Raw genomic sequence first — 25582 nt, 5'->3', positions numbered from 1 at the left:
TTTTAGTATCTGCAAGGTACAGAGAGAGCCTCATGTAGGTACAAGTGTCCATTTGTCCCACTGCTTTGCCATTCTCTGCTCTCCAATGCCACCCTCTTTCCTCATGCAAGAGGGGCAGCTTTTAAGCCTGACTCTCAGATCTCTGTATATCTCCTCCATCTGTTTCTCTGAAGGTAGAGCTAGGGCATATGTAGTCACTTCTTGACTGTTTTAAAAACTCCAGCAGAAACCTTTCTTAACTGAGCAAGACCTGAGGTTGAGAGCTGAATGTTCACTCTTCATTTTAAGACAGTCTAGGAAATGGTGGTACCAGGACTTCTAGGGTATTACTGGAGTTTGCTATATTCTCAGAAAATTTCTAGTTTCCCAAGTCTTTGAAATCTCCCCAAATGCACTGTTTTAGGGAGCTGGATAAGGAAATGAGACTGCAACTGCACAGACATGGGACAAAAACTGAAATTGAAAACAGCCTAGCCAGTGTGAGCATACTGCCCTGTTGATAACTTACAGCAGTGGCATCCCACCAGTTCAAGTACTAGTGATTCATTTTGTTTAGACAAGATAGGAGTAGTTCATTAGTTTGATGGGGGTGTGAACTGTGAATCCAATTCATATTCTTAATAGTCTCATATTCTTCTTCCAATAGAGAGAGAGAGAGAGAGAGGTGTAAACTCTATCTTGTCTCTCAACTTCAATGCTCTACATGTTCCCTGATTAATTCTCAAGTTGATTTCTTTTTCTGGATACACAAATGTTACACTTTTTTTTTTATGAAGGAGTTGTCATTACAAATTGTTCAATAGTATATATAGGAAAAGGAGGGTACCTTCCATCATTCTGTTTGTAATACACTAATTTCAGCACAGTGATTTCCAAGAGGAGTTCTTAATTCAAAACAAAAAAAAAACCTGAAGGAGGTGCTGCTTCCATATAAAATTTTTATACAGTAAATGAAAGACCAGAAATAATTCTCAAATAATGCCTAGTAGGATACAAAAGTGGTAGAGTAATATAGACTATGTAACAGTTTAAGTAAACTAGTCAGAGTTAAGTTTGTCAGTTATGACAGGTTAAAATAAGACACGTGGCCAAATTCAAACTAGTGTGACTCTATTGACTTTCAGGGGTATAGAGCAAGGATAATTTTAGCTCAGTTACATTAGAAAACAGTACATTTAAATTAAATTCCCTGTTGTTAAAAAATGAATAAAGCAGTAATATATGAAACTTGTCAAAATATTTCAGACTGACTTCAAAAAACACTCTTGAGAATTAGCAGCGGTAAGTTGATTAAGAAGAGAGAGAATCTAAACAAGAACAGTACCTGAAATGAAACCAGAAAAAATGATAGAGAAACAAACCTCTTGGAGTGCTAAGGTTGCATAGTTTCCATCATACCTTTCCAAGAGTACACCTTTAATATATGGCAATTAATTCACTCAAATTTCTCCATTATATTTTCTAATCTCTGCCTGTTGATAGTTATTCTATTAGCTGTTATATAGCACATTTTATCTATAGTGTGCACAGGAGGGAAGTATTGTCATTCCTGTATGATAGAAAGTGAAGTGCTGAAAGGTGAAATAACTTGTTCAAGATCACATAGTAGTAGGTCAATGGCAGAGCTGAGCCTAGAACTCAAGTCCTTCTGTTGTCTAGCCCAAGGCCCTATCCAGTGGGCCATGCTGCCTCTGAAAAGGTTCTCCCCCTGCCCCACTCAGTGAGTGAATAGGATACTGTTTTGCTAATTTTATATAAATATAGCATATAGTATTTCATCCTGCTTGATTTGCACACATTGATTTCAAGTGCAAAACTCTGACTGACTTCCACAAAGCAGGCTCCAAAAGACCCACTTTTCATGCCTGATAGCTATATTCCTGATTTGCACTCAAATCTTTGTTAGAAAGAGTCAAAGCCATCACATCATGTAAGATTTGAGGTTCTACCACTTGCCTAGTCTCTCTCATGCTGTCACCACAGGCTTTAAGTTAGTAGCCGCTGATTAACATAGTAAGCATTACACATTAAAATAATTCTCCTCTACATAGCTTATTTTATTACAATATAAAAGTTGTTTATAAACTACATGGAAATATTACACAGAAACTGCTTTAGACTTTAGGGGACAGACATTATGAAGTATTTTGCCCTGTTGTACTGTATTGCTTTAAAGTAACATGTAGGTTCATATTAGAGATAGAAAAGAGTGATTAGATCATTGTCTACTCCAAGCACAAAAACTAGTCTTGCAGTAGAGGACATATTAGATATTAAAGTGATATGATGGTGTAACCCACTGATCACTGTGTAGTGTCTCTCCCTATATGCTCATTCCACAGAGGACATGGGTTTGCTATAGAGCCTGCCTCTTTCACTCTAGTTGTAGGGATGAATGTAACAGCACTTGAGGTCACAAGTTCAATCCTAAGTGCCAGCCGTGGTAGAGGTTATCTCCAGGAAACAAGATGGAATCACCAGACCAGCAAGAAAATGCCCAGGCCTGAAGAAGGCCATTGTGTAGCTCGAAAATGTGTCTCATTCATCACCAGAAGCTGGTCCAAGAAAAGATATTCCCTCACCTACCTTGTCTCTCAGGCCTAATTAGGTAACTTATCCTGCCTGTTCCTGAAAAAAGAGCAGGATATGTAAAACTTAGTGTACATCTACTTTGCAACCATGAGGTGTGATTGAGTAGACATACCTGAGCTTACTTCAGTCTAGCTAGCTTGGGTCCACAAGTAGTGAAGTTGCAGCAGCGTGCACCAGCTCCATGAGCAATTAGGGTTCTGGACGAGCTGGTTCAGCCCACATTATAGCACACCCTGCCATGGTTTTATTGCTCCGGTACCCAAACTAACTAGATTTAAGCTAGTTCACGTATGTCTATTTGAGCTGTAACCACACCCCATGATTGCAGTACTGATGTACCCTTTGTGGTTTTGGTTTACACAAAGGATAAACATCAGCAGCACCGCCATGTTGGGAAGCTGACAATATAAGAATGATGCACATAAATAGAGACAATTTAAGAAAAAATCAGCTGTTTCAGTACTCAAGTTGGGGAGAAGAACAGTTACATGATGCTGAGCTCTGATTTTAAGCTCATCCTTGTTCTAATGGGTGTCATCCCCAGCTGTCTCCCTCTCTTTTCTTCTCACTAACCCCTGCCATTGGAAGCACAGTTTATAGTGTGCTAACAGCAGCAAAGAATCCTGTGGCACCTTATAGACTAACAGACGTTTTGGAGCATGAGCTTTCGTGGGTGAATACCCACTCCCTCAGATGCATGTAATGGAAATTTCCAGGGGCAGGTATACATATGCTAGCAAGCAAGCTAGAGATAACGAGGTCAGTTCAATCAGGGAGGATGAGGCCCTGTTCTAGCAGTTGAGGTGTGAAAACCAAGAGAGGAGAAACTGGTTCTGTAATTGGCAAGTGTGCTAACAGTGACAATGTGTAACTCATGCTTGGTTATTGAACCAGAGGAGTTCTGTGAGATGCATTACTGTAGTGATAAGTGTAACTTCACTTTTCTGTTCTATATTTGTTTGAGACTTTATTACAGACTCCACTAAGATAAAGGATGTAAGGAGTTGTGGTGTGAAGTGAAATGACATAATTGTGTTGGAAAACTGTTGTAGCTTGATTTGTATGCTGAGGTAGCTTAATGTGAGTTAAATCAACTCCTTTGTTAGGAGTTTACCTGGGGCAAAGTAGCTTTTCAAAAGTGCATGGGTGATTTAGGAGCTTACAGCCTCTTGGTTTTTCCCATCAATCATTTAGACACTTTTGAAAATTTTGCCCAGGATGCCATTATAACTTGATCATCTTGTTGAGTTTACAAAGTGCACCTGACTTGAAGTGAACTAGTATTAATACTCACAATGGGCACCCAAATTTACAACTGTGTAGACCCAAATGCATAAATGTATGCATGACTTCTACAACTTTGTGTTAAGGTAAGCAATTGTGCTGTGCTGGTATAGGATAATCTACGCTAATCCATACTTCTGTTTTGCATTTAGGCATAAATGAAACCTTTGCAATGGAGTTGTGTCAGATAATCTAGAAAAAGAATAATCCTGTTTACAGAAAAAATACACGGGTATGGGGCTATATAATGTACAGAATACTGCTTCACACTTTACATATTCAAAGCTGTGTAGAGATGAATGTTCACACAAACCTGTGAAGTAGGTAAGTATCACTATCCTCATTTTACAGATTGGGAAATGGAGCCAGATAGGTGAAGTGACACTGCTGGGATAGTATCAGAGGGGTAGCCGTGTTAGTCTGGATCTGTAAAAGCAGCAAAGAGTCCTGTGGCACCTTATAGACTAACAGATGTTTATAAGGTGGCCATCCTGCAGCAAAAAACTTCAGGACCAGACTTCAAAGAGAAACTGCTGAGCTTCAGTTCATCTGCAAATTTGACACCATCAGCTCAGGATTAAACAAAGACTGTGAATGGCTTGCCAATTACAGAACCAGTTTCTCCTCCCTTGGTTTTCACACCTCAACTGCTAGAACAGGGCCTCATCCTCCCTGATTGAACTAACCTCATTATCTCTAGCTTGCCTGCATATATATACCTGCCCCTGGAAATTTCCACTACATGCATCTGACGAAGTGGGTATTCACCCCACGAAAGCTCATGCTCCAAAACATCTGTTAGTCTATAAGGTGCCACAGGACTCTTTGCTGCTTTTACTGCTGGGATAAGAATTTGTGAGTTCTTGGTTTCCAGACTGGTTGCCCAAGTTCAGATGTTTCAAACACCCCCCCAACATAATAATGTCACTTCACATATTAACATTTTCCTTCCACTGACATGAGGGCTCACTCCTAAAGCAGCTCAGTCACTGCAGTTTTTGCATAAAAGTGTAGAGGAAGCTATTGTGGGCCTTGTCCTTGTCCTATGGATGAACACACATCAATCTCCAGGGCTCTCAGTGGAGGCCTTCTTAAGAACACTAAATGTACAAAAAAGAAAATCTGCCCCTGCCCCCGCCCCCCAAACTCCTACTTTAAAATAAATGATACAAATCTTTAGTATTTGCAGTGTTCTGAGATTCTAAAGATAAAAATTCTTACTGGACACATGGCCTATGCTGCCCTTAATGATTCAGTACAAAACGGCCTGTGTTCAGGCTCCCTCTACATTTAAGCTTTCAGGAATGTTAAAGCTAATTTTGAATTTATTGCCAGGATTAAAATAACCAATTACCTTTTTCATTAGAATGTTTTAATCATCATTACCTCATACTATCTAGAAGCTCTAGTAACACAGTGATACATGTTATTTTTTTATTTGAATTTGAAGCACTCTTCATTAACTACAGAAGACTAGCACCCCTCTAGAAGGCACAATGCTGTATTTCAAAATAGCTTGAAAGCAGGTATGGGCACAGATTCTTTTGATGGATCATAAATCTGAACATTTCCGTACAGAGCATGGTCATGATTCTTGCTCAATATCTGTGTTGCATTTTCTTTTAACCATGACCTTTAAGTGAAGGAAAATTATTTAAATATTTTTGCAGAACTCTTTGCAGAAGTTCAAATCAAGCTGATAAAATGCTTATTAATATTATATGTTTAGACAATGCCTATAAACATCCATATTGTTAAAGAGATACAATAACGGATGAAGCAAAGTGACTACAATATGAAAGATGAGAAAGGACAACACAGTAAATGAATTCATCTAAATCTACACCCACACAACAAATTTTTAAAGCTTTATCCATAATGTCCTAGAATAACTTAAAAATGCACAACAGGCATACATTATCATTCTTGAATTTTTTCAGAGAAGGGCTTTTTTTAGTAGTTCATTAATAAAGCAATCTATTTTTAAACAATGGGACATAAGGGCAGAGAGCACCTAGTGGGATTTGGACTTTACACTTCAATGTTTTCTTTTGATGCAGAAGAACCTAATCAGCAACAGCAGCAAACTAAAAACACAGGATCTTTGTGAAGTGGTTTAGGGGAGATGGATGGACCCTGAAGGTTTTCTTTACAAACGGTCCTTAAAAAAAAAAAAAAAAAAAAAAAAAATGTGGTATCTTTTGCAATTTGCATGAGTTCACCATACCTTGTCAGTTGATGGCACTTTGACACCTGAAGACTTTTAGAAAGGAACTATATACAGATAACTTACAAAAAAAGAGCATATTTCTGTTTTGGTTTATATATATGAATGTAACTTAAGGGCTAGATATAACCTGTTAAATATTACTGTGCTGAAACCGTAAATATAAAATTACTTAACATTTTGATACCTACTGTATATTCATCCAACTTTAGTAGGAGTTAGACACTGGATGTAGCTGTGGAAGGCACACCATGGGACCTTGTCTGATCTTGCAGTCCTGGATGCAGACCAGTCATTGACTGTAACAGAAGCTACCATGCATATGCTGAGGACTGTAACATTAAGCTTATGTTGCTAGTGTAGTTTAGCTGCCAAAGAACATTTGTACTACAGATTGTTACACTGAATAAGTATCAGAGGGGTAGCATGTTAGTCTGTATGCCACCGGACTCCTTGTTGTTTTTACAATGAATAATCACTTTTCTGATTGAAACAAAGGCCATCATTATCAACCAAAAGTGAACAGAGCTTGCTTGGATGGGGAACATAATCTTTACTGAGGCTATGTCTACACTACGGACTGTACAGTAGCACAGCTGTACTGCTGCAGCTGCACTGCTGTAAGGTCTCCTGTGTAGTCACTCTATAAGAGGAGGAGAGCTCTCCTGCCAGCATAATTAAAACACCTCCAACAAGCAACGGTAGATATGGCGGCGGGAGAGCATCTCCCGCTGACATAGTGCTGTCCACACCAGCGTGTTTGTCAGTGAAACTTTTGTTGGTCAGGGTGTAGTTTTGCCAACAAAAGTGCTAGTGTAGACATAGCCTAAGAGCTAGATTGTGCAAGGGGCTGAGTCAATGGGGCTATTTGTGCTTAAAGCTAAGTATAGGCTTAAGTGCTTTCTTGGATTAGGCCCAGAATGCCTAGCATCTTGCAGGATCAAGGTCTAAATTAAAATTAATGTATTGTCTTAACCACATACTTCCTCTTCAGAAAAAGCCATTTATACAAGACATCTATTCTTAGGCTATGACGGTGGTAGTTATTTCCAGCCCTGGAGAAAACACCGTATCTCCACACACAGGAAAGTGCACTTCAAAAAAACAAATTCTAGTTCAACTTAATCACCACAACCATGTTTTGTTTTTAAAAAAGTGAGAGGAGATAAAATAAGTGAAGTCATAACTTAAATTAAAAATTCTTAAAGCTCAGTGATTAAGTGCTTGCCATAAAAACCTACTGGATCCTCCTAGATTCTACATATGAACAATGTTCAAGTCATTTGTATAAAACAGGGGTAGGCAACCTATGGCACAGGTGCCGAAGGTGGCATGCGAGCTGATTTTCAGTGGCACTCACCCTGCCCAGGTCCTGGCCACCGGTCTAGAGGGCTCTGCATTTTAATTGAGTTTTAAATGAAGCTTCTTAAACATTTTAAAAACCTTATTTACTTTACATACACCAATCGTTTAGTTATATATTATAGACTTATAGAAAGAGACCTTCTAAAAATGTTAAAATGTATTACTGGCACGCGAAACCTTAAATTAGAGTGAATGAATCAAGACTCGACACACCACTTCCAAAAGGTGGCCGACCCCTGGTATAAAATTACTGCAAGTCATGGCTCATTTAAAAATATATGTTTCCCACCCTCATCCCCATAGCAGCCATCATGTTTTGTGCCTGTTATAGATACATTTGTATTTCCACTGAAGAACACTAGTTCAACTATTTGGTTTAACTGTAAAAACATGGAGGGTATTGAGGGGAAAATATGGCATTGTTGCAAGTGTCATATGCTACGAAACTAGTAAATATTATATAAAATACATATATTCATTCTGTTACTTCCTGGAACATTCTATAATATTTATAATGTCCTTTTTAAAAGTTCGAGATGGTTTAGGGCTTTCCTCCTTTGCAAATCTGGGTATAAAAAGGAGCCCTAAAAAAGGTGATAGTTATCTGAATGCATGGTGAAAATGAGGCAATGTTACAGAATTTGTACTAGATGGAAAAGAATGGGGGACATGATGAAGCTGGTTTAGGGCCACTCCACCCAGAGCTAGCTGTGCACCTTGCTGTTGACTGAGGCAGCTCAGCCTGTGTGGTGCTTCCTCCTGACCAAATGCCATTGTGATGTCCCCACTGTTCTGGTTATCACTCTGAGGGAACTGCCAGAAACCCAGTATATGAGTAAGATCCATGGAGGGCATGCTAATAGATTCAACTGTTGTCACAGTCTCCTTGTGCAATATGTACTTGCCAGCATCACCTGCAGCCCCCGAGGAAGCTTCTTCCAGATAGACTTTGTGAGGTTCTGGTAAAGCCAGGTCCTCCAGTAAATTCACATTATGAGCTTTAACATCCACTTCCATGGATAGGTTTTTGAGGGATGTTGGTGCAAATGAGGTAGTACTCAGTTCATATTTGTTGTGCCGATGAAGATTCTGGTTGGCAGGAATTGATGGTGGAGATGGTTTAGAATGAGTGGCTGAGAGACTATCTACACAGCTCATCCTTAGCAAATGAGGAGGTTCAAAGGGATGAGTAGACTGGAGGCTTTGTTGACAGTGAATATGTGGGCTGCTGTACTCTTCTGCTTCTAATGTGTTCGGAAGCCCAAGCTGCATAGAAGCCCTCTCAGGAAAAGAGGACAGGATACTGGCATCTTCCTTCAGTCTGAATGGAGAGAAAGGGGCAAAGAGACCCTGCAAGTCACCATTCTGCAACCTGCCTTTCAGCAGCTCTTGTGGATGTGTTTTCTTCATGTGGCGAGTCAAGTGGTCCTTGCGCCCAAATCTCTGGGCACAAAACTGGCACAAGAAGTCCTTGCAGCCTGTGTGAACCACCATGTGACGCCGCACATCTTTGCGTGTATAGAAATAGTTTTCACAATGATCACACTTATGTTTCTTTTCCTTGGTGCTGCTGCCTGACTTCCCTGCATGAGTTTTGAGGTGTTCTAACAACACCTCAGTGCCTTCAAACTCTTGGGAACACACCCTGCAGGTAAGGTCACCACTAGTGGCTGCATGAAGAGCCAGGTGTCGTTTGTAACCCAGCTTGGTGTTGTACTTCTTGCCACACTCTTCACACTTGAAGGCCATTTTGTTGGGGTCATGAGTCTGAAGGTGATTTTTCAGATGGTCCTTTCTGTGGAAGGTCTTTTCACAGTAACCACATTGGTGAGATTTCTGTGGAGAGTGGGTGGCCGAGTGCCTAAGACAGAAGAATAACAACATGTTTACAGAACTCATGCACACAAGTGGGATACAGTTTCAAAATGTGAAGGCACTTGCGCTCTCTAGGGTAACAGTTTTTTTCAAAAAGCCAGACTCTATTAAATAGCAAACTAGTGGGTTTTTTATAGTCTGTAGAGCTAGATGAACATTACTGCAAGAAACACCTTTCGAATAGCAATCATAATTGTACTTGAGAGGCAGAGAATAGCTAGTGCCGAAAACAGAGGACTGGGAGTTGGAATACCTATTGTCCTGCCACTTATTCATCCTCCCTGTGCCTGTTCTCTCATCTGTAAAAGGGGTATAACACTTACTCTCAGAAGTGAGGTGAGACGTAATCAATTTAATGTTTGTGAAGTGCTCAAGTTCCTTAGAAGAAAGGACCCATATATAAGCCAACCTGACTTGGGTCTCAGGTGTATGCACACGCTATCAGAATGGATAGTTATAAGCAACATATGGCAGTGAATCTGTTTTATTCACATACCTTGAACAGCATTTATTTAAATCTTAACATCTTATAAAGAAATATGACCAATGGAGTTTAGCGAGTAGTTGTCACTAGTGCATGCCAAGAAAATACATCTTTTTCTCCCCACACCCCCACTGGGAAGGGCTGCTATCCCTTCAGGAGATGTACCTTATCAGTTTGTATTTGGAAATGAAAGCTTTCGTGCATCCCTGCTGGGAACACCTGTAGGGACGCTCTCCTGTGTGGGCATAAGTGTGGGCTGTGAGCTTTTCAACAGAAACAAATATCTTCCCGCAGAGTGGGCAGTGATAACTGTCTGGCTGCTTCACTTCTCTTTCCTTTAGTAGTGAAGACTGACCATTTCTCCATGTAGGCACAAATCTCACAATGGAACCGCAAACACTTCCTGAGCTGGCACAGGTAGACTTTGCACTAGGGGAACAGGAAATGGCCCCATAGCACTGGACAATGCTTGCGCCCATGCCAGTTTCACTCAGTTTGCCTTTGGTTTTGCCCTTTGCTTTTAGAGGTTCTAATTTATTTGCTGGTCTGAAGCTGGTGAGAAGTGCTTTGTCTTTACTGATGCATTGGTGAGATTCCAGCAGAGCTAAAGTCCCAAAAACGTTACTACAATTGGAGCATATCCAAGCGTCGGCACACTGTCTCTGCAATGAGAACAGAAACAGTTCCCTCAGATTAACCATTACAAAGAGAGAGAGGTCACATTCTTCTCACCAGCCCTATGTTGTCTTTGGTCGTCCCAAGGCCTCTCACTTCCCTCGGTGACAGGAGCAGGCACAGCACGTAACTGTCCCACCCAGACTGCTGTTCAGTTGGAGACATATTAATCTTAGCTGTGTACAAGCATGAAAACAAATGATTGGTAAATGATTATTTCCATGTTCTTGTCTGGTGTTTGCTATTCTAGCTCTTGCTGAGCCGTTGGTGATTTCCACCCCCCTTTTTTTTTTCAGTGTCTCTGTGCTTGTTCTTATTATGGAAGTGCTAGTCACAGTTCCATAGTTAAGACTGAGTCAAGTTTTCCACTTAATTTTAGACTGAGAGCATTCTGTGATACTGCAGCTGTACAGAAGTCATGGGCCTGTGGGATTATTCTGCCAACAATGCAGGGTATATGTCTGTGTGTGTGTCTCTCTCTCCATAGAGACACGGAGAAAGAAGAAAATAATGAGATGTAATAGCTTTTGTGCTTTAACGCTTGGGGGGGGGGGGGGGAGAAAGGGGGCGGGCGCTGTAACATGCAGCACATGTATGCCAAAGAATTAGAACATAACAAGCTAGAGCAGTGAACGGGTGAAAGGAGAATTTTAAGGACTGGTGTACTCAGTTTCCCAAGAACGTATGCCAGCATGTTAGTCTTTCCAGAGTTTAGCATTACATGCCAACACTGTATTGTGCTCTGTTTAGAGTACAAGTACGGTACACACAGTAATAGAGCTCCAGATACTTTATTTGATTGAAACTGTTAATTCAATGTTGAACTAGTTGACAATCATTTTCTCTCATGTGAACTGAGGCAAGGTGTTGGCCTGCATGCAGTCCTTGGACACTTACTGTTGTTAAAACTGGTGATAAAGCACAGATATCAGATTCTTCTTTGATGACAACTGCAGAAGCTTCCATAAACTTGGCGTAATCTGCAGCATACCACACTTTTAATTCTGTGTGGGGTTCAATTGGCTGTGAATGGAAAAAAATCCCCATTATTTACTTGTATTGTCTTTGTTTCTAGAGGAAACGTTTACATCTTATTTAAAACAGGTGGTAGTCTAGTTGTTGCCTTTACAGCAACTGTTTTCTTCACATCTGCTTAAACCCTTGATAGCTTATGTGATGCTGTATGGAATATGGGTGACCATTTATAATATTATTGATACCAATAGTATAGAATTGCAATGAATCTTACAAGATGCGCCATGTAAGGTATCAGTGGAAAAGTTCTGATTTGCTAAGTATAGTGGCCTTGTTTATATGCATGTATCATCTTTGTATCATGAGTTATTAATATGTATGATATCTGCATCTCCAACCTGTGCTGTTTCTGGATGGCATTGCTGAGGCCAGTCTGTCTGGGACTATCTAGACTGTTGGATGGCCAATCAAGGGAAATCAGCTCTACAATGAACCTACTGAGAGAAGCCAGGAGCTATGCCTATGAGCAGGGCCGGCTCCAGGCACCAGCATTCCAAGCAGGTGCTTAGGGCGGCAATCTGCAAGGAGTGGCAGTCCCTGTTGTTTTGTCCCCAGGCAGCGCGCCAAATTGCCACCGTGGACAGCGGGGGCAGCACGTGTGCCCTTAGGGTGGCAGGCGCGTTTCTGCGGCGGCCGCAATTCGGCAGCAGCTTCTATATTTAGCTGTCAGCGGCAGCTTCAGCTAAACATAGAAACTGCTGCCACCGCGGAAACACGCTGCCGCCCTAAGGGCACACGGGCTGCCCCCGCTGTCTACGACGGCAATTCAGTACGCTGCTTGGGGTGGCGAAAACTGTAGAACTGGCCCTGCCTATGAGTCAGCAAGACATGTAGGGACATGCCTGTGGACAGGGGATTAGAAGAGCTCTTCCATGCCCGTGAGTTTGGGTTTGGGACAGAAGATGTACAGGCCACATGGCAAAGGATAGTGAAAGGCAGCTGCATCTTCTCCATTTTGTCTTCAGTCCTGCTTCTCACCTCTGGAGAAACTTCTCTACGAACTGAAGCTTTGAACAAAGGACTGATAGACCCATCCAAGCTTTGGATGTGTTCCAGAGGAACTCCACAAGCCAGCAAACTCACCAGTGCTGCTAAGAACCTGATATATGGACTTTGAAATCTTATGTATGTATACAATTGCTTTCATCATTTAATGACTCTCTTCTCATTCTTTTCTAATAAACCTTTGGTTTTAGATACTAAAGGATTGGCTGGAAGGGTGGTATTTTGGGGAAGATCCAACCTAATATTGAGCTGGTTATGTGGGTGGCCCTTCGGGATCAGAAGAACATTTTGTATAGTGACTAGAGTTTTAAATAACTTCTCACATTACTGAACCTATTTGCTGTTTTGGAGCCAGAGACTGAAATTCAAAGGGAGCTGAGTGATTTCTTTTTTTTAGCTTCCTGATAACCAGTGTGGTGTCAGGAGCACAGTTTAGTTAGATTAACCAACCAGTCACACAGTTTTGGGAGAATCTGCTCTCCTTTTAGCAGCCTGCCCTGGTCTTGGCATTTTCAATGTGGGCTACTCTAGGCACCTTAGTTCACAGCTTAGTTTCAAAATTCAACTTTTTCTTTTTTTTAAGAACAACTGTTCAATGTGAGTTGAAAAATCAGTTATTTATTTGTACAATTCCTAAAGACAGGGAGGAGGAAATTTAACAAAGGTCACTGAGGTTAAGACTAAGGTAAATACTATATCATAATGTCTTTAGCCAATAATAATGCAAATTACAGAAAAATACAGAGTGAGCAGCAGTAAATACATTAGCATTTCACTCTTACATACTTTAAATTATTTCCATGCTGCTGTGGAGGAAACAGCAAAGATGATCAATGGCTGGGTCTTGTGCTACAACGTGTGACATCTTTACATCAATATTTTTGTTCTTTCCTAGCCTCAGTGTTTAACATGGGAATGATGGGGTAATACACACAAACTCTTAAGTGGCCAGATGGACTTTGAGCATGGATGATGCTTACTCACTTGTATACTGTGGGATTTTTGTTTTTAAAATGTGTGTTGTAGCGATTTGTCGTTTGCAGTAGTATTCCTCCAAATTCTCTAACAGTGTCCTCTAGTCACTCAATAGGCAAATGAGAGCTAAATAAGTGTCACTTAAAACTGCTGCTACAAAATGTGTATATGTACATGTAATTTTTATTTGTCTCATTGCAGTTTCTTTTCTTTGTTCCAAACTGAATCTTAAGGATCTTCATCTCTGTATTATAAAGGGGAGGGGAGGTGTCACCACTTTTTACCAGTCTTAACAGATTTTTTTTTTATGGTGTTTTCTCTTGCCTGTAGGAAATAGCTTTCTCTGTGACCAACTCCATGGCTACTCTGTGAAGCAAACAGCAGGGTGTGCTTTAGTATAGCAAGTGGCCCTCTCTCTCCCAGGAACAGTTCATCACACTCCCACAATACAGTGAGCAATGCTTTTCCTCAGGAGTGAGAGGAGCAAGGTCACTATTGAACCAGCCTCTCATATGATGCAGAATACACCCAGGCTGGTAAGACTCAATCCACCATACCCTGTTCTTCATGTTAGATATGTGTGACCAAATTTTCTGCTGAAATAAATGAGCACAGCTCCATTGAAGTCCATAGAACAGCACTCATTTACACTTGCAAAGAGTTTGACCTGTAACATTTAAATTATGCAAGAAAATATAGATTGACTAACTCATTATCACAACCTTGAAGAGAAAGCATTAGGGCTGTTGATTAATCACAGTTAACTGATGCAATTAATTACAAAAAATTAACTGTGATTAAAAAAATTAATTGTGATGAATTGCACTGTTAAACAATAGAATACCATTTGAAATTTATTTAATTTTTTTGGATGTTTTTCTACATTTTTCAAAAATATTGTTTTCTATTACAACACAGAATACGAAGTGTACAATGCTCACTTTATATAATTTTTATTACAAATATTTGCACTGTAAAAATGAGAGTATTTCTCAATTCACTTCATACAAGTATTGTAGTGCAATCTTTTTTTTGTGAAAGTGTAAACTTACAAATGTAGATTTTTGTTTGTTTGTTACATAACTGCACTCAAACAAAACAATGTAAAACATTAGAGCCCATAAGTCCATTTAGTCCTACTTCTTGTTCAGCCAACTGCTAAGACAAACAAGTTTGTTTACATTTACAGGGAATACTGCTGACTTCTTCTTATTTATGTCACCTGAAAGTGAGAACAGGCATTCACATGGCACTTTTGTAGCTGGCGTTGCAAGGTATTTACGTGCCAGATATGCTGAACATTTGTATGCCCCTTCATGCATCGGCCACCATTCCAGAGGACATGCTTCAATGCTGATGATTGTTAAAAAAAATAAATAATGTAGACTGAAGTCCTTGGGAGAGAATTGTATGTCTCCTGTTTTACATACATTCTGCCATATATTTCATGTTATAACAGCCTTGGGTGATGACCCAGCTCATGTTTATTTTAAGAACACTTTCACAGCAGATTTGACTAAACACAGAGAAGGTACCAATGTAAGATTTCTAAGGATAGATGCAGCACTCAACCCAAGGTTTAAGAATCTGAAGTGCCTTCCAAAATTTGAGAGGGACGAAGTGTGGAGAATGCTTTCAGACGTATTAAAAGAGCAACACTCAGATACAGAAACTACAGAACCCAAACCACCAAAAAAGAAAATCAACTTTCTACCAGTGGCATCTAACTTAGATGATGAAAATGAACATGCGTTGGTCCGCTCTGCTTTGGATCGTTATCGAGCAGAACTGTCATCAGTATGGACACACATCTGCTGGAATGAAGGTTGAAGCATGAAGGGACATATGAATCTTTAGCACATCTGGCACATAACTAGCTTGCAATGCCAGCTACAACAGTGCCATGTGAACGCTTGTTGTCACTTTCAGGTGACATTGTAAACAAGACATGGGCAGCATTATCTCCTGCAAATTGTAATCAAACTTGTTTGTCTGACCAATTGGGTGAAGTAGGACTGAGTGTACTTGTAGGCTCTAAATTTTTATAGTTTTATTTTTGAATGCAGTTATATTTTGTACATAATTCTACATTTGTAAATTCAACTTTCATTACAAAGAGATTGCATTACAGCACTTGTATTAGGTGAACTGAAAAATACTATTTATATTGTTTTTTACAATGCAAATATTTGTAATAAAAATAAATAAAGTGAGCACTGTATACTCTGTATTCTGTGTTGTAATTGAAATCAATATATTTGAAAATGTAGAAAAATCCAAAAATATTCAAATAAGTGGTATTCTATTATTGTTTAACAGTGCGATTAATTACAATTAATTTTTTTTAATCGCCTGACAGTCCTAAAAAGCATTTTTGTGCTTTCCAAATAATGATGATACTACCAGTTTCACTTATACAGCATAGATGTAATCATATTTTGTATAAAATCACAAAAGTAGTATGGATTGCTCCAGAATCCTTAATACAGATCTATTCACCTCTACAAGACAACGTGACAATCTGTTACATATTACCACCTGTCACTTTTTACACTAACTTTCTTACGTAGCCAAATACTACTAATACTTCTATAGCACTGTATATCTTAAAAGCACTTTACAACCATTAACTAATTCTTGCAACACTCCTGTGAAGTAGGCAAGTATTATTCCTATTTTACAGATGAAGAAATGGAGAGAAATCAGTTAAATAACTTGCCTAAAGTCGCACAGAAAATATGGGGCAGAGCTGGTACTAGATACTGTGAGTTCCTAACTCCTAAGCCTCTAAAAAAGTCCTACTTTAGAGAAGATATACAGTAGCTCAAGTAAAATATGGTTTAATAAATAAAGCAAAACAAGAAACATTTGGCACATTTACTCCAATACTAGAAAAGCTTCAGCTTTGTGAGATGGTAAGAGAATAAAATTGCATAGTCTTATAGTAAACCAAGATTTACAGCTGCTGTAGTCTTAGGATCCACTTTATAGTGGTCAAAACAACAAACAAACCCAAGAAGCAAGTTGCTATATTTCATTTCCACCTATAAATACAGTTTCTCTCAGAAAAATAATAATCCAGAGAATCTCTCAGAAACTGGTCACCTTGCAACAGGATCACAGTGCTAAAAATTCTGAAAAGTAAGTCTCTAACTAAATCACTGTTCTCAAGTATAGTATTCAGTACTGTAGAGCTTTCAGAGTTTTCTGTTTAGTATCCAGTTTCTGAGCAACTGGTCTCCAAAAAGTTGTTTCAATATATATCTAAGAAAAGAAAGGTACTGTTTGTCCTTTCCGGAGCAAAGCTGTGCTAGAGCAAGCTCAGCACAAACCAATTCAGATTTTAAAAAGAATATTTTTATAATAGCCATGCTTAAACTACAATTATCAACCATGCTATTTGAGTTGGTGGTGGTTTTTTTTTTTTTGTTTTTTGTTTTTTTTTTTTTTTTTTACCACCACTATCATTGTCTTTCCTATCCTTTGAAGCAGATTCCATGACACATTAGGCCTAGGCCAGTAGTTCTCAGACTTTTGTACTGGTGACCCCTTTCACATAGCAAGCCTCTGAGTGAGATGTCACTTATAAATTAAAAACACATTTTTATATATTTAACACAATTATAAATGCTGGAGGCAAAGCAGGGTTTGGAGACTGACAGCTTGTGACCCCCCCATATAATAACCTCCCGACTCCCAGTTTGAGAACCCCTGGTCTAGGCAGAAGGCCCAATAAGCAGCCTGTTTGATTGATTGAACATTAAGTGTTATGAAGGGATGTATGTAATGGAGAAGAGGTTACTTAACCATAATCAGTCTCTCATCTGTGATGAGGTGAGCCAGTCTCCTCAGTTTTTGGGTACAGTAAGCTATCATTTGAATGGTAGTCATGGAGGTGGTGTAGCCTTAACTACCTTAACAGTTGTGAAGTAGACTTCTCCAGCGTACTGATAGGCTACAAGGGTCTGTTCTTCCTGGTTCCGGGCAAGTCGGACAAACATCATCCAGTTACCACAGTCTTCATTGGGAGCATCCAGAAAGTACTTTCTGCCGTCTTTCAATACCTAAAGAAAAAGGAGAGAGGTTATGGGAGAAGGGATGAGTTACAACAGAGCTGTGGAAAGGAACACACTAAACTTTTCTGTTGAATTTGAGTCAGGGACAGGGCTTTTTATATATTTCTTTCATACACAGATGTTTTTAAAAACAAAATAAATGACACTTAAATGAGCCAACTGGAAAAAAAAAAAAAAAGGTTAAGACTGTACAATTTTTGAGGAGCCCAGGCACAGAAATAACCAGGTATTTGTTTGAAATATGTAATTACAGGTTATATTATTTGTCAAATGATTTTTAGAATGATGTAAAAAGATATTTTAAAGGTTTAAGCATAAGCAGATGGAGAAAGATAAGCTTTGAACTATAATGCATTTCTTAAGTGCTTGATATCTCAACCTTCAGTTTTGTGCTGAAGTTTTGTTTTGTATGGAACAATAATATAATGAGTCTAATGGATAACATCCAGTATATTGATACATCAACGCTCATCCCTCTTGACTGACCACATGTTGTATTCCTATAACAATAAGGACATCATACTAATGAATGACAATGCCTGGAAAGTCTCTCATTCTCTCTGCTTCACTTTATTCCTTCTGGATTCCTTTAGATGGAAAAAGAAAGGAATGTGTTGGGCAAGAGGCTTCAGATCTGCTGCCAGGATGTCACCCTTCAGTGACATACCCTGAAAGATGGATTGTCTTGCTGTAGCAGTATGTCCATTTTCAGTATGTTGACACTTCATGCACAAATATGCCATTTATCTGCTCCACTGCTCATCTGAAAGCTCTTGAGAGTTAAGAAGCAATTATGTGAAACACTCTACATTTCCATTGCCTTTGGGAGCTTTTCATCTAACATTGTAGTTGCTGATGAAAATACAGTTCTGCTGCATAAAGGCCGGTCTCAGTCACACTCAGGATTCTGGCAGATGGAAGGCAAAGCTCCTGCTGTTGTGCTGAAAGAAATTCAGGGTAAAGTCTCATGCCATTCTCTCTCTCATGAGGTAATTCATCAGCCATTTAGAATATAAATCTTAAGATATTTAAGGGGATAGAGGGACTGACAGAGGAATGGGGGTGGGTGTTGTTTGCACTGTCAACCTCCCAAAGGGTTCCATCGGAGGACAGCTTTAACTTGCTGGCAGAGGCTATAGGCAGCCTTTGTTAGTGGGGTTCCTACCAGGTGCATTGTATCAGCTATTGCTGGTCACTTTCAAGACTGCACTGGTTGTCCATGAGCCTGCCTGCACAGTGGGGGTGGCGAGTGTCCTATGCCAATGCAACCTTCCCTAGGCAGATGGCTAGGCTAGCAGTGGATCATGTAATCCAGAAGGGAATCAAGGCTAATAACTGTAAACAAGTATTTTTTAAATTTTAAACAAAGGTGTGCTTGATTAGGATGGTATACCTAGATACAACTGTACACAACTTTAAGATGCATATTATTTATTTGCATTGTGGAAGTGCCCAAAAGCTCTCATCATTGTGCTGGACACTGTACAAACTCACAGGAAGACATGGCTAAATAGATTATAACCAAAAGAAACAAGACAACAACAATATAAGCAATATGTCAAAGGTTGTCTCTCTTGTGGTTTACATTAAAAAAAATGCGCCCCCATTATCCTGTTTTCCTCAATGAACAGGTGCCTTAACCAGTTGCTGCCACTATTGCTGAGTCAGCCACAGAAAAAGATTAATCTTTGGTGTGAGTGGGTTGGTTTTTTTATAAAGTTAAATGGTGCCTGGATTACTGGTTAGTAAAAATATAAAAGGACAGACTTTGCCAAAGCTCTGCCTGCTCTTTAAAACCCTCTGGAAAATTTCCTAACAGCAATGACTGAGGAATAACACTCCCATTGAACTAGCAGAACCCCCGGCAATAGACATTTTAAAAATAGATTGGACAAATTCTAGATTGGGCAAATCCAAGCCAGCACACCTCAGCATTACACTAGAAGATCAAATTGGTCTGCATCATATATCATGTTTGTATCAAATTATGCATCACTAGATCAAAATTGGAAAACCAGTTGGCAATTAAAGTTACCCTGACCTGAAAATCATGAAACTTTGGACATGACTGCATGTGCAGTATGAATACTCTTGCATATGAAACTTGAATAGGAAAAAGAGAGATGCTTATGCCACTTAAAAAAGAAATAAATAAAAAATTGAAATATTACAAATCCTGCTGCACTAGTTTAGAACCCAGCAAAGAAAATCCTCCAAAGCCCGCCTGAACCTCTGAGTTTATTACCTGTAGAACTAGCCTGTTGTCATCATAGTGGGTAAGTTTTGTAGATAGTTTCCCAACATAAGGACCAAATTGTGTTCTCTTCTGTATAACTTTCTTAGCAAACACTCCAAGGACTGTGAATAAAAATAAGACCAGTCTAAGAAGAATATGCACATCATGATCTAAATCCCAAATATCTTCAACTGAGGGAAATGAACAAGTGTAACATAGGAGGGACACATGGAATTCCTCTGCTAGACTCAGGCTGAGGAATAAATCAGGCAAGTACTTCTAAATGCAGGGGTTCTCAAATTGGGGGTCCTGACCCCTCAAGGGATCACAAGGTTATTACATGGGGCATCTTGAGCTGTCAGCCTCCACTCCAAAACATCACTTCACCTCCAGCATTTTTAATAATATTAAATATAAAAAGTGTTTTTAATTTATAAATGGGGTCGAACTCAGAGGCTTTCTGTGAGAAAGGGGTCACCAATACAAAAGTTTGAGAACCTCTGCTCTAATGGGTAAAATTTTCAGTCACTGTTAAAATGGGACTGGGTAACATTTCCAAAACCTCCTAATTCACGATGAATTGCCAATTTTCCATATTAAACTGTGGGGCTAGAAGTATAGATCAGTCAGAATGATGTGAGCATCAGCAGGGCTATTGTAAGCTACTAAATATCACTTCCCGGGGGTTCTGCACCTTGGCATGTTTGACAAGGTTGTCCTCTCCAGCAATCAGTGTGTATAGCTATGAAAGTACAAAGTAAGCTATCTTACATGTTCCATTATTCCCCCATATTAACAGTGATAGTACTGCACAGAAGACCTTCATTTTCTGCAGTACTATCTAGGCAGAATTAGAGTTCTCTAACAATCTTTGGGGAGTATCTGTAAATTAGCAAGGAGTTTGTAATTCCCCCTCTCTCTCCAAACTCCAGTGAACTATCGTGTGGCCTGAAAGAAACAATACAATCTTTCTACAATGCTGACTTTAGATGCTGAAAAGGTGAATTGTACTGGGCCTTCGTATGCCGTCTGAATTTTGTTTCTTTCATTGCTACTTTGTTTATTGAACCTCTTTCCCCCTTTGCATGCCTATGTCACAATTAAGTGAAGTACCTATAGGTAAGGTTACAATTTTGTCATGGAGGTCACAAATCATGAATTTGAATAACATCTATGAAATCTTAGAAATGGCTGTAGAAATATATTTAATGAGGACCCCCAAACGAAGTGACATTGTCACCAGGTGCACGGGGTCACAGCACTGCTCAGGTTTGGTCTGTCTGTCCCTCTGTCTCCATCAGTGGTGGGTTCTGGGATTTAGCTGTGCTCAACCAAAAATTAAGATAGGCTGTTTAGAACTATCTGAACAAAATGCCACTTTTAAGTTACTTCTGAAAACAAGCAGTGTTAGTACCTTTTTGTCGCTTCTTTCCCAAGCATAGCTTAAAGGGCTAAGATACTTACTTTGTTGGTTCCCAGCTCGCAGCTCCAGCACTCGCAAAGTGAGGTAGTGAGGTAGGGTAAGGCGGGCTCGACTGGGAATAACCCTGTCTTTAACTCTGAAGAGTGGTCCATGGAGTTTGCATTCTCCTATAAGGCTTTTGCTGCAGTCCTCACACCCTATAAGCCAAGAAGAAAGTTCCCAATTACAAAAGTAATGTACTATCCTCCCCCTATTCCCAAGAAGTTGAGCATGAAAAGGAGACTGCAAAATAACATCTTGCTCTTATAGCACCCTTCATACTGGAGGATCCCAAAGCCCTTTGCAGACTTAAACTGATACACTTGCTAAATACAGGGCTCACTTCACCCTCAAATGACATACAGCCACCTCAGAGGCATACCGCAAAAAAAAATTCTGCATTTCCATGGACACAGAATTTGCCCCTTACTGCAGAATTTTCTGCTGCCATGAAACTTGTCACATCTGTCCCCTCCTTTCACTCTCAGCATACGTCTACACTGCAATAAAACACCCGTGGCTGGCCATGCCAGCTGACTCAGGTTCAGGCTGTGAGGTTATAAAATTGCAATGTCCATGTTCAGGCTCAGGCTGGAGCCCAGGCTCTGGGACCACAGGCTGAGACCAGCGGACTGGGTTTTTTTTTATTGCAGTGCAGACACATCCTCACATGCCAAATTCATGCTAATCAGTACTACGCTCCCACTACCTGAGCTCATACAGAAGGAGTACAGGCCAGCACAGATCAAAGTACTGCTCCTAACCCAGCGCTCCTCAAACTTTTGAGGTCTATGCCCCCCACTGTCCCTGAGCTGGGGTCAGGAGTGAGGCCATGGCAGACAGGGTTAAGGAGGCCCAGCTGGGGGTAGGGGCTGCAGCTGGGGGTAGGGCTGGGGCCAGAGCCGCCACCAGGGCTGTGGCTGGAGGTGGGGGTGGAGCCACAGCTAGCTGTGGTGGGGGCCAGCAGTCCAGCCCTGCGGCCAGGTGCGGCTCCACTCCCAGCCTTGCCCCCAGCCTCAGCCCCAGTTCGGGAATGGAGCCATGCCCAGCAGCTGATGATGGGAACGGAGAGAGCTGCGCATGAGGCCAGGAGCCGGGGACGCGGCTAGGGGCCGAAATGGAGCAGAGCGGGGGACGGGAAGGGGCCGCGTGGTGCTCCTTTCCCGACCCTATTGGGGCTGGCCCGGGCCCTGCAGCACCTCCCCAATGGTTCTTCATGTCACCCTAAGGGGGCGCGTCCCACACGTTGGGGATCTCTGTCCCAACCTCTAATGCTGCAAGGTGCTACCTCATAACAAAAACATTTTCTCTGCATTAGCAGTTGCATAGAAAAACTGGGCGAGAATTTCACCCATCCCCTTACCTGCCCAACCTGCTGGCTCTTTCGGTCATGACTAAGAAGGAAATGTGCGGCCTGCTCCATCACCAACAAATTTCCCTAAAGCACTTAGCTTCAGGACCCAGCCTGACCACTTGCTTGGCTTGATAGATCTTAGCACAAAATAGTTATACTGTGCATTAACATAATAAAGCTTAACGTCTCCTCCTTACTGCTCATAAAAACTATACCTAAAATGAGAACTAATTAAATCAAACTATTTTGGAAAATTTGCTATTTTTGGATTTTTTATGACTGTACCTTTATGGATATGATTGTTTCCCCTGTTTAGGGTGTCTTACTGCATAGTATTGCTATAATATTTTGGCATGTAATTCACAGAAAACATCCTTTTTTTGGACTATAAAATTACAGTTAGACTAAAGTGGTTTAGAAAAGATTTTGGGGGTACTTTGGAACATATGTCCCCTCAAAAGATTGGATATTTTGAGTACTCAACTTCATCAGAAACAGGTAACTGACATCAAAAAATCAAAGCAGATTAATCAAGACATTTATTTAGACCTGTTTAGCACTTGTCTGCCTTTGTTTATGTTGTTTTTCACAGAGAGAGAATGAAAATGATAAATCTATTATTCTAGAACATGAATGCAGTTTGATGTGAAAGACAATTAGTTTCTCTGAAATTAAAGACATTAGCAAAGATATTTGATACAGGGTTCAAATAATTGTCTGTGCATGGGGTTAAGTGGGTATGCAATTTTATTTGCCAAAGTATTTGAAAAAAATGTAGGTGTTGCATGTTGATGGGAAATATATATGCACACAGAATTCTCAAAAAAATTGTTTACATGTTTTGAATGCCAAACTTCAAAGGAACTGCACAAAAGCTATATATACACATGTTCTTAAAATTTGTAAGTGAGGTCCATGTTTAATAATTTATACTAATGACTGTAAATCAAATTTTCAGTGCAATGTACAGCTGTTAAGCTCTAACATACCAAGATCAGCAGGAAACGTGTGGCTGAATGACTGCGCACCAGTTCAGAAATGGGCCCTTAGTTAATACCACAGAAACAAGCTTACTACCAAGGACTCCAGAATTCAGGTAAGAACGATTCTTACAATGAATAAAACTGTCCTTTTTTAAGGAGCTACAAAATCCTATTGAGGCACATGGATGAATGCTCAAATCAGTATAATGCTTGTTTTCTTATGCAGCACAAAAGACTATTTTCACTCTTCTCCCCCCCCCCCCGCCAGATAGCATTATCTTTAAAACAAATCCTGCTACATTAACTTTCCATTTTAGTCCATTTTAAAAGACTGATTAACAGTATTTAGGCAGTTATACTCACAGCTTAACCTTTTCAATTTTAAAATCACTTTGTTTACCAATATTTAATAGAGTCCCCTTAAAGAGTATAGTTAACATCGAAGTGATACAGTATGTTGTTCAAGAAGATCAGGAAAATGAGCTATGAGCTTTCATTCAAATTCTCCAGATACTCACTTTCTATATGCAATGCAAATCATCTATCAATGTTATAAACAAACCAGTTGCAACAGATCAGTTAAACTCCACACAAGTTTTTATGATTTGGTTAACTTTCAACTAAACTATGCTGGTGGACTATGCAACTGTGTTCAGTACAGAATTCTGCATACCAAAGGTGAAAGTACATCCCAAGATGATGGGGAGGAATCAGAATATTTTAAGATGCTCAATTGTACAATAAAAGTGAGCACTTGCATAGTTAAAAATTCCAGTGCATCTTGGCTATGTGTCGAAAGAGATTTTTAAATCGTATGCAGGTTCTGGCCAAATTTGAACTTAATGAATATTTATTTCTTTACACTTAGAACACTTACCAGACTTCTTAGGAGGATGTGTCTGTAATATATGCAGTATTAAATAAAAACTCCAAAGTAATTACATGAGTTTGAAATCAATCAAATTGTGCCCTCTGGTAATTCCTGCATAATTCCTTTTGAAATCAAATGGAACCAGAAATGCCTTCAAAAGCAGAATCAAGCTCAATAACTAATTAAAATGGAACGCTTATGCCAAAATTCATATTTAGGCACCTAAATTAAAATGTCCTGACTTTTTTGAAGTTCTGAGTCCCCAAAACTCCAATTTATTTCCATGGGAATTCAATATCTCTGAAATTTACAGTATTGCCAATCCCAAGCATTCAAAAACCATAAACCATGACTGGCTAAAAAAAATCATTAGACTTTAATAAATAACAAATTGGGATCTTTTTCAATTTCCCTCATGATGTTTAAACTTTCCAGGTTCATATTTTCCTGTTAGTTTTGGCATTATTGAGGGCTAGAAACCTACTTTTGTTTTGTATTTTAAATGAAAGCTGAGATTCTCACATATTCAATTATTCCAGAAGCTTGAGCTACAGAAAAATTATCAAAAATCATGAGACTTGTAATAAAATCACAAGTGTTAGCAACAGTGAAATTAGGCCATTTTTATTCAGGTACCCAACTATGGACTTTGGGGCCTATCCTTTGGCACTAGATTTGAAAATGCCGACCTAAATTTTTATTTTTTTTAGGAAGCCACTATTTGGACAAGCAAATAACCATAGTTGGGGAGGTAAGAAGTGGTAAATCAGCATGAGACGGGTAAAAAAAAACTTTCAGTGGATACTAAAGCACTGGGAAGGGGATAAAAAAACAAACAAAACCAGATAATTAACTTAGTTTTACAACAACACAAAAAGCCTCTTCTTGCCTCTCTGACTTTTCTGTGCTGTCCTTCCTGCATCTAAGAATGAGTCATCAGAGCAGCCTGAGAAGTATCAGCAAGATCACAGTTCTTAGTAAAGATGGACATCGGAGCTAAATGAAACCTAGGCAAGTGTCTGTAAGTCTTGCCTGGTCTACCCTACGCGTTGATACCAAATTTAGCAGCGTTAAACCGATTTA

The 25582-nt window shown here is 39.7% G+C and overlaps 1 protein-coding gene across 1 annotated transcript in view; it reads right to left on the bottom strand.

Annotated features, from left to right (window-relative positions):
- Positions 1–7802: 7802 nt before the first annotated feature.
- PLAGL1 (PLAG1 like zinc finger 1) overlaps positions 7803–25582 on the bottom strand; it is an 81243-nt gene continuing 63463 nt past the window's right edge. Inside the window, exons 3-8 of the mRNA XM_050949571.1 lie at positions 21294–21449; positions 19839–19951; positions 17432–17581; positions 11400–11525; positions 9993–10489; positions 7803–9329 (exon numbers count right to left, since the gene is read on the bottom strand). Coding sequence (XP_050805528.1) covers positions 8069–9329; positions 9993–10489; positions 11400–11525; positions 17432–17581; positions 19839–19951; positions 21294–21449 — 2303 coding nt within the window. The 3' untranslated portion in view covers positions 7803–8068. The remainder of the gene's footprint in view (positions 9330–9992; positions 10490–11399; positions 11526–17431; positions 17582–19838; positions 19952–21293; positions 21450–25582) is intronic.

This window comes from Gopherus flavomarginatus, chromosome 4 (genome assembly GCF_025201925.1).
Source record: "Gopherus flavomarginatus isolate rGopFla2 chromosome 4, rGopFla2.mat.asm, whole genome shotgun sequence".
Taxonomy (NCBI): Eukaryota; Metazoa; Chordata; order Testudines; family Testudinidae; genus Gopherus; species Gopherus flavomarginatus.
Note: the sequence above shows the minus strand (reverse complement) of the source record. Positions and strands in the feature narration are given on the sequence as shown.